Below are 7,029 nucleotides of genomic sequence, written 5' to 3' on the forward strand. Positions count from 1 at the left end.
TGTATCTTATTACTGCATGTCGAGTTATGTGTGCGTGCCTGTGTGTACAGAACGCTTGCGTCAGTAGTTAGAGCGAGTGTGATTGGGAGAAATCCAAGAAGCATGTCTTAGTGTAGTGCTGTAAGTGTTACTGCACAAGAGTTTAACTGATGTTAACACCAAATGACTAGTCTGAAAGATGTACTTTTAAAAAAATTATTTATTTGGGTTCAGATATTTTTGAAATACAAAAAATTGGTTGTATTTTTTAAAGCTTATAATTCTTGTCATACATTGTGGTTAAATTCTTAATTTTACTGTGCTTATTAAAAAATGATTCTACTTAAACTTTGTGCTTCAGATGCCTGAAAAGAGACTGGAGATATGGGCTAATGATGGAGTTGGAAGACTGATCCCTGGGGAGGGCTGGTGTGCGGATTCAGGCCAAAGCACCAGAGACTTCTCCCCCTAACGGGGCTTGACCTTGTAAAAGTGTGTGGCGCCTGCAAAGCACCGAGGCAGGGCCGCCGAGTCTTCGTGGCTGAAGCTGTCGAGGCTTTTTAAGGCTGAGAAGCCGCTTGTGCAGTCGCACAGAGTGCACGTGGCCCCAGGGCGAACGGCTCCCGCGGGAGGCGAACCCGGGCGGCCCTCACGGGCCGCTGCGGACAGGGGTGTCCCCATGAACGCCACCGCACCCCGTAGACCTGTGTAACCACATGTGCTGCCCTCGCAGAGGGTGAGAGCAGGATCAAACCCGAGCCTGGCTGTAAGGTGAGGGTTACCTGCTCAGTCCCGTAACAGAAGCCACATTATCCCAGTTGTTAGTGGTTAAAGGGCTGGCATTCCCCCCCGGGGGGCTGGGCTCTGGGGGGGGATCCTGGGTCCCTAATGTGAGGGGAGAGGTGAGTAAGAGCCAGACTAGGACCAGCAGCTGCACAGAAACCAGTGCCAGCAGGGAGGTGACAGTGGGAATTGCCCGCTGGGAGAGCCTGGGCAGGGGACTGGGGATTTGGACAAGTGCAAGCTCAGGTGTCCTGGCTCTGGGACCGGGCCCTGCTGCCTCCCTCTACAGGACAGGCAAGCCCGGGAGTGGGAAGGTTGCCGCGAAGGCCTCCACCTCCTCCTTGAGCGCCTTGAGGTCCCCCCGGTATTTCTCCTCGTTCAGTTTCTCCTTGAATTCCTTCAGGGTGGCCTTGGGGCTCATGTCGTTCTGTATGCGCAGCGTCAGCTCGATCCCTGCCAGGACGGAAGCACGCGCGCATCAGCCTGCCCAGCTGCAGCACCTCTCTGCACCCGCCACGAGCAGCTGCCGCATCCAGCAGCTCTCCCAGCCCTGCGGGGAGGCAGCCGTCGCCCCGCTGCGGAATTGCCTGCCATGGGGCCGCTCCTGCTGAGACGCCGGGGAAAGGAGGAGCAGCACAAGAGGCAGGGAACAGGACTGCGAGGGATTCACTGCCTTGCGTCACCTGAAGCCCTGGGAAACTGGACCCAGGGACCTGTGAGGACAACTGGAACAAGACTGCAGAAGGTGCAGTTTTAATCCAGACTTTCAGCCCGCTGCTCCTACAGTTGGGAGTCTGAAGAGAGTGGCTGGTCCCATCTGTGGCCAGATGGGCAGGTGGGAGAGTTATTCCTCCCCACCGCTTGCCGCAGATTTTTGCCCTCCGTGTGGCTGTAGGGCTTTGCCAGTCACTGGAATGGCAGCTCTGCCAGAAGAGCTGCCCTGGGCCCCAGCCTGCTGCCTGGAGCTGCCGCTCGGCTCCGCACGTGGCAGCGCCCTAGCCTGGTCCCCGGGGCATGTTACATCTCACCTCTGTGGATGTAACGAGCCACCTGGCGAAAGTCATCCTGCCGGAAGCCCCGGGAGGTCAGAGCCGGCGTCCCAAACCGCAGGCCGCTGGGGCGCAGGGCGCTGACATCTCCTGCACCGGAACAAGCCGTGTGTGATGTGTGACGGAGCCAGGTACTGTGACCGTGGGGTAACCCAGCCTGGCTCCTAGCGCCTGGGATGCTCCGTGTGGACCCATGGCTTGCCGGGAGCCCTGGGGGAGCAGAAGGAACTGGAACCCCTAGGAGCTAGGGGCAGGACACAGCGGAGTTCGTGGGCTCTCTCACCAGGACAAGTGTTCTTGTTGCAGGCGATGGAGCAGATCTCCAGCACCCGCTCGGCCCGGCCACCATCTGTGCCTCTGCTACGCAGGTCCAGGAGAATCAGGTGGTTGTCAGAGCCCCCTGAAGAGAGATGAATTCGGTCTGGGGTAAAAGCTGTTCCCGCTCAAGACTCCAGCAAGAAAGGCTTGGGCCTGCACTAGAGCCTGCCCCTGGGCTTGAGGGCAGACAGCCCTGCCCCATGGGAAGGGGAACTTCCTAGCACGTCTGTTAGGAAGCAGCTGTTTTGTAGATGTCCTCAGGAGCGGACCCAGCAGAACCCTCCCCACCACCTGGCTAAGAGGCAGTCCCATCACAGGCAGACCTGCGGCGGAGACCCGTCCTTACCTGTGACGATGTCGTAGCCCAGCTCCATCAGAGCTGCCGAGAGCGCCTTGCAGTTCGCGACCACCTGCTGCTGGTAGGCCTTGAACTCGGGTGTCATGGCTTGCCGTAGCGTCACGGCGATCCCTGGGGAGGGAGGCAAACCAGCGAGAGCTTTGGGGGGCTTCTGTCAGGGGAGCTGTCAGAGATGCATGGCACCATCAATGAAAACTGAGCTCCCCAAAGCTGAGCAAACTGATGGGCAAGGCTGGTGAGTGCGAGAGGCTGGGTGAGCAGCGTGGCAGTGCCCTGGCTCGATGAAGCCCCGAACGGTGTCTCGGCACAGACATGGTGTTCGCTGCTTAGCACCTCTGCTGGCCACATTCCCTCCCAAAGGGGTGGGTAAAGCCCCTCTGGCCTTGCTAGACCAAACTGGCTGTGATTTATCTCAGTATCTACAGTCTCTGGCTGTGAGCCCCCTGCATCAGGGGTCAGGGCTGAGCTGACTCCTGCCCTTTGCTGGCTCCCTGCCCTACCAGCCCGGAGCCAGCGGGGAGCCCAGCACAGAGGCATACCTGCGATGGCGTGGTTGTGCGGCCCTCCCTGCAGCCCGGGGAAGACTGCCTGGTTGATGAGGCTCTCCAGGTTGTAGAGCGTTTCCTTGCCTGTCTTGGGGTCCACACTGCGGGTGCCTGCAGGATGGGAGGGCAACATTGCTTGTGGGGCAGCACAGCCTCCTTTCCCCCACAACCCCTACCCAAGACACCTCATAGCAGGAACTGTGGTAATTCTGCCTCAGATCTGGACCAGAGCTGGCCCCTGAGCCTGTGAAGCTTCTGAGATGCCCCAGGAAACCTCTCTGCCTTTCCCAGCTAGAGCAGAGGGACAGCCCTGGGCCCTGTAACTTGCAGCTCCCCTGGCCCAGGGCAGCGTTTCTCCCAGCTCCCCGAGCAGGGCGGGCACCTTTGCGGTAGAAGATCATGCCGGCTCTGCAGCCCCGCAAAGTCTTGTGGGTGGTGGTGGAGACGATGTCGCAGTGGTCGAAGGGGGAGGGCACCACACCGGCAGCCACAAGCCCGCTGATGTGGGCCATGTCAGCCATGAGATAGGCCCCGTTGGCATCGGCGATCTTCCGCATGCGGGCGTAGTCCAGGTTGCGTGAGTAGCAGCTGACGCCTGGGGGAGACGGCATGCAGCTCTGGGAGCTGTACTAGGTGCAAGGCTGCAGGGAGGGGACAGGAGCAGCTGCTTGCAGGCCCTGGGACAGCCTGGGGATAGGGATGAACCCAGCCAGCACGGATAACCTGGCTGAGGCCAACACGCATGTATTCAAGGTTTCCTCCAGGCATTACAGCACCCATGTGTGCCTGCTGACTTACCAAGGTGCTAATGGCTTCAGGGAGCCACCCTGGTCCTGGGTGTATTACCAGGGAGGTTGGTAAGGGTTTCACCCTCACCTGCTATGATCAGCTTGGGGTGAAACAGGCGGGCGTTTTCCTCTAGTCGATCGTAATCAATGTAACCAGTCTTAGGGTTGACCTGGGAGACAAAAAGGAGGGTTTGGCCACCTTGGCATGCGTGAGGACCAGCCCCAGTGCTGCCTCGCAGGAGGGGGTGCAGGGAGAAGGGTGATGAAACAGAGCAAGTAAAGTGGTGAGAGGAGAAGGGACCTGCAACCCCTTCTAAATGATCCTCCTGGGTCACCATGCCCTGGAGACAGGACACAAATATAACTGCCCTAATTGGCCTCCGTTACTCTTAAGAGACTCGAGCACTTATGATGAGCTCATCCCTGCTCCAGCTGGAGTGGTTCTCCATACCTTATAGGGCATGGACTCAAAGAAGACGGAGGTAGCAGAGATCTTCTTCTTGTCAGTCATGAAGCCGTGGGTGAGATGGCCCCCATCGGGCAGATCCAGCCCCATGATCCTACCATGGGGCTCCACCAGGGCTGTGTACACCGCAAAGTTAGCGGGCGACCCTGCAGCAAGAGTGCAGCAGGCCGGTTATGGGTGCCAGGCATATGGGGGCTGATGGAGCACAGCCCAGCTCTGCCAGGCGCAGTTACCTGAGTATGGCTGGACGTTGACTCCCCACTTCTGGGGGTCCAGCTGGTACGCTTCCAGGGCTCTCTTCTGACATAGCCTTTCCAGCTCATCTACAAACTCTGTCCCGCCGTAGTACCTGTTGGCAAAGGACAGGGTGGTATTTACACCAGGGTTGCTGCTGTTTGCTTAGAACAAACCACAGGGGATTAAAACCAAACTGATTATTAAGAAAGGTCCATGCGACCAAGGTCACGCTGGATGGGAAGAACTGGGGTGACACCGTGCTTGTGGCAGGTGGCAGCCACCAGAGCAGCAGCTGCAGCAGATGTGACCCTGCAGGGATGCTTCCAGGCACAGCCAAGGGCAGAAGCTGAAGGGTTCAGATCCCGTCCTAGAAGAGTTCAGCTGATGGCTGAACCAGGCCAGTGCCGTGACACAGCTTCCTTCCCAGGGAGTGAGATTTCAAGGGCAGATGGCACAGGGTGGGTTGTTTCTCTCTCTTCCCTGTAAGGGTTTGGGTGGGTTGGACTCTGCTCTGTCCCATACCTCTGTCCAGGGTAACCCTCAGAGTACTTGTTGTTCATGCAGGATCCCAGGGCTTCCAGGACCGCTCGGCTTGCAAAGTTTTCTGAGGCGATTAACTCCAGCCCCAGCTTCTGGCGCTGCTTCTCCTTCTTGATGATGCCGTACACCTTTGGTAGATGGGAAAACTGCTTTACTCTGCTGGCTCTGTGCAGAGACATGGATGCTGCTGGGTGGGGGGTGCGCTCTCAGACAGGAAAGCATGATTGAGAGTGGCTTCAAAAGGTACTGGAGAAGGGAGGTGACATCCCTTCTTTGTATAACTGATCCTGGACAGGTCATGCCTCCAGTCACAGGGCTCACTTTGCATCTCTACCTGCCAGGAAGCTGCCAGCTAATTCCGCTGTCATTTGGGATAGAGTCTAGGGTGGCTCCAGAATGTGCTAGGCTTATGGCCATCCTGACCTGGTTAGCTGTCTACACTTGTGCAGACATTTGAGCTTCAAGCAGAGGAGTAGAAGCAATAGATGTGAAGTGAAGACCATGTTAGCTGGGTTACTGTGCAGAACGTGCTTGGAGGATGCCCTCCTTATCCTCCTCTTGCTGCAGGTGACAGATCACAGAGACCAGGTGAGACCTGGCTCAGCCTTGGACCGTCTTGCCCCTGCGTCACCAGCTCAGGGAGGTCAGTGTCCTTGTGGCTGCCTGAGGCCAGTGGAGGAGTGAAGCACGTTGCCCGTGCTGACCCTGCAGGCTGCTCCACTGCTGGGTCCCGCGCCAGGAAAGTGCTCTTACCTCTGGGTCGTTGCTGTCGAGTGGCTCCACTAGCATCCTGTTATGAGAGGTCCAGAGCTCTGTGCTGGGGAGGCCCCCACTGCCTGACGCTGAGTTTGCCATCTGCCTGCTGGGTCCAACGTAGCCTGGAGCCAGAAAGGGAGAGTCTGTGGACCCAGCTGGGATGGCAGCAAGGCCAGGTGCCTCTGCACTGCGTTCCCACCCACGCTACCTGCTCCCATACCACATCTTCCCCAGCAACGCATGGGGAACTGGCCACAGGCTGAGAGCAGAAGGGTGAAGAAAACACAGATAGCCCTCAGGGAAGCCCCACTGCTTTAAGACCAATTCTCTAGTTACCGTGCTTTGGTCATTTCTGGTACTCCCCCATCACTGCCCTGCTTGGGGCTTTCACAGGCTTCCCTCAGCCCTGCTCTGTGCTAGCCTGTCCTGACGCTGCCTTGTTCTGGCAGCAGCTCTCCAGTACCCACCACTGCAAGCGTTATAATGCAGAGCACAAGCTTCCAGGCAAGAGTGACAGCCCAGCTTCCGTCTTGGCTGAAAACATCTTTTTATCCATTAACCCCACAAGCTTAGCAAAGCGCCGTGAGCAGGTTATTAAGCAACTGCATTTAGTTTACTAATGTCAAACCGCTGTGGCTGCACAGCGGCGCTCCTGCCCGCTCAGGCCCAGCCTTCCCTTGGCCTGCAAGCCTTGCTGGCCGTGCAGACCCCCCTCCCCCGGTGTCACCAAAGCTGCCTGCAAGGAGGGGAGGCTGCGGGGGGCCGGTGTCCCCGCGTAGGAGGGTCCCGGGAGGATGGGGTGCGGGCAAAGGCTCTCCCCTGCATTCCCCACCCCCACCTAGGAGAGCGAAGCAGGAGCTAGGGGCAACTGCAGGCTCCGGGAGGGACCCCACGGCCGCCCCGAGGGTCCCCGCGGGGCGCGCTCCCTACCTGCCCCGGGCGCGGCGCGGCGCGGGAAGCCGCGCGCCTACCATAGAACGCTGGGACACGCCCCTCCGCGTCTCGGCCAATCATCGCCTGGCGGCCGCGCCCGGTGGCTGTCAGAGGACACGCCCAGGAAGCGTTTCGGCCAATCCGCGCCGCTCTTCGCCTCCTCCCCGCGCCCCATTGGCGTACGCCGAGGCGGGGCCGGCGGCGCCGCTGGCGCGTGGCGGCGCGGGCGCGGGTGACCTTGGCTCGGTGCAGCCGCGGCCCGCGGGCCCCGCCTGCC

The 7,029-nt window shown here is 59.2% G+C and overlaps 1 protein-coding gene across 2 annotated transcripts; it reads right to left on the reverse strand.

Annotated features, from left to right (window-relative positions):
- Nucleotides 1-181: 181 nt before the first annotated feature.
- Nucleotides 182-6,812, reverse strand: SHMT1 (serine hydroxymethyltransferase 1). 2 transcript variants are annotated; one of them, XM_062587825.1, is made up of 12 exons: nt 6,750-6,812; nt 5,817-5,941; nt 5,046-5,191; nt 4,520-4,635; nt 4,272-4,402; nt 3,909-3,990; nt 3,415-3,627; nt 3,027-3,143; nt 2,476-2,598; nt 2,095-2,211; nt 1,791-1,901; nt 182-1,215 (listed from the first exon to the last, which is right to left on the reverse strand). In XM_062587825.1, the coding sequence occupies exons 2-12, from the start codon at nt 5,916-5,918 to the stop codon at nt 1,046-1,048; spliced, it is 1,428 nt and encodes a 475-aa protein (XP_062443809.1). In that variant the 5' UTR covers nt 5,919-5,941; nt 6,750-6,812; the 3' UTR covers nt 182-1,045. The 2 variants fall into 2 exon arrangements, with proteins under 2 accessions (XP_062443809.1, XP_062443808.1); XM_062587824.1 differs by having other exon boundaries at nt 4,272-4,432.
- Between the last annotated feature and the right edge of the window lie 217 nt (nt 6,813-7,029).

The sequence above is a fragment of the Rhea pennata genome, chromosome 15 (genome assembly GCF_028389875.1).
Source record: "Rhea pennata isolate bPtePen1 chromosome 15, bPtePen1.pri, whole genome shotgun sequence".
In the NCBI taxonomy this organism is placed as follows: domain Eukaryota; kingdom Metazoa; phylum Chordata; class Aves; order Rheiformes; family Rheidae; genus Rhea; species Rhea pennata.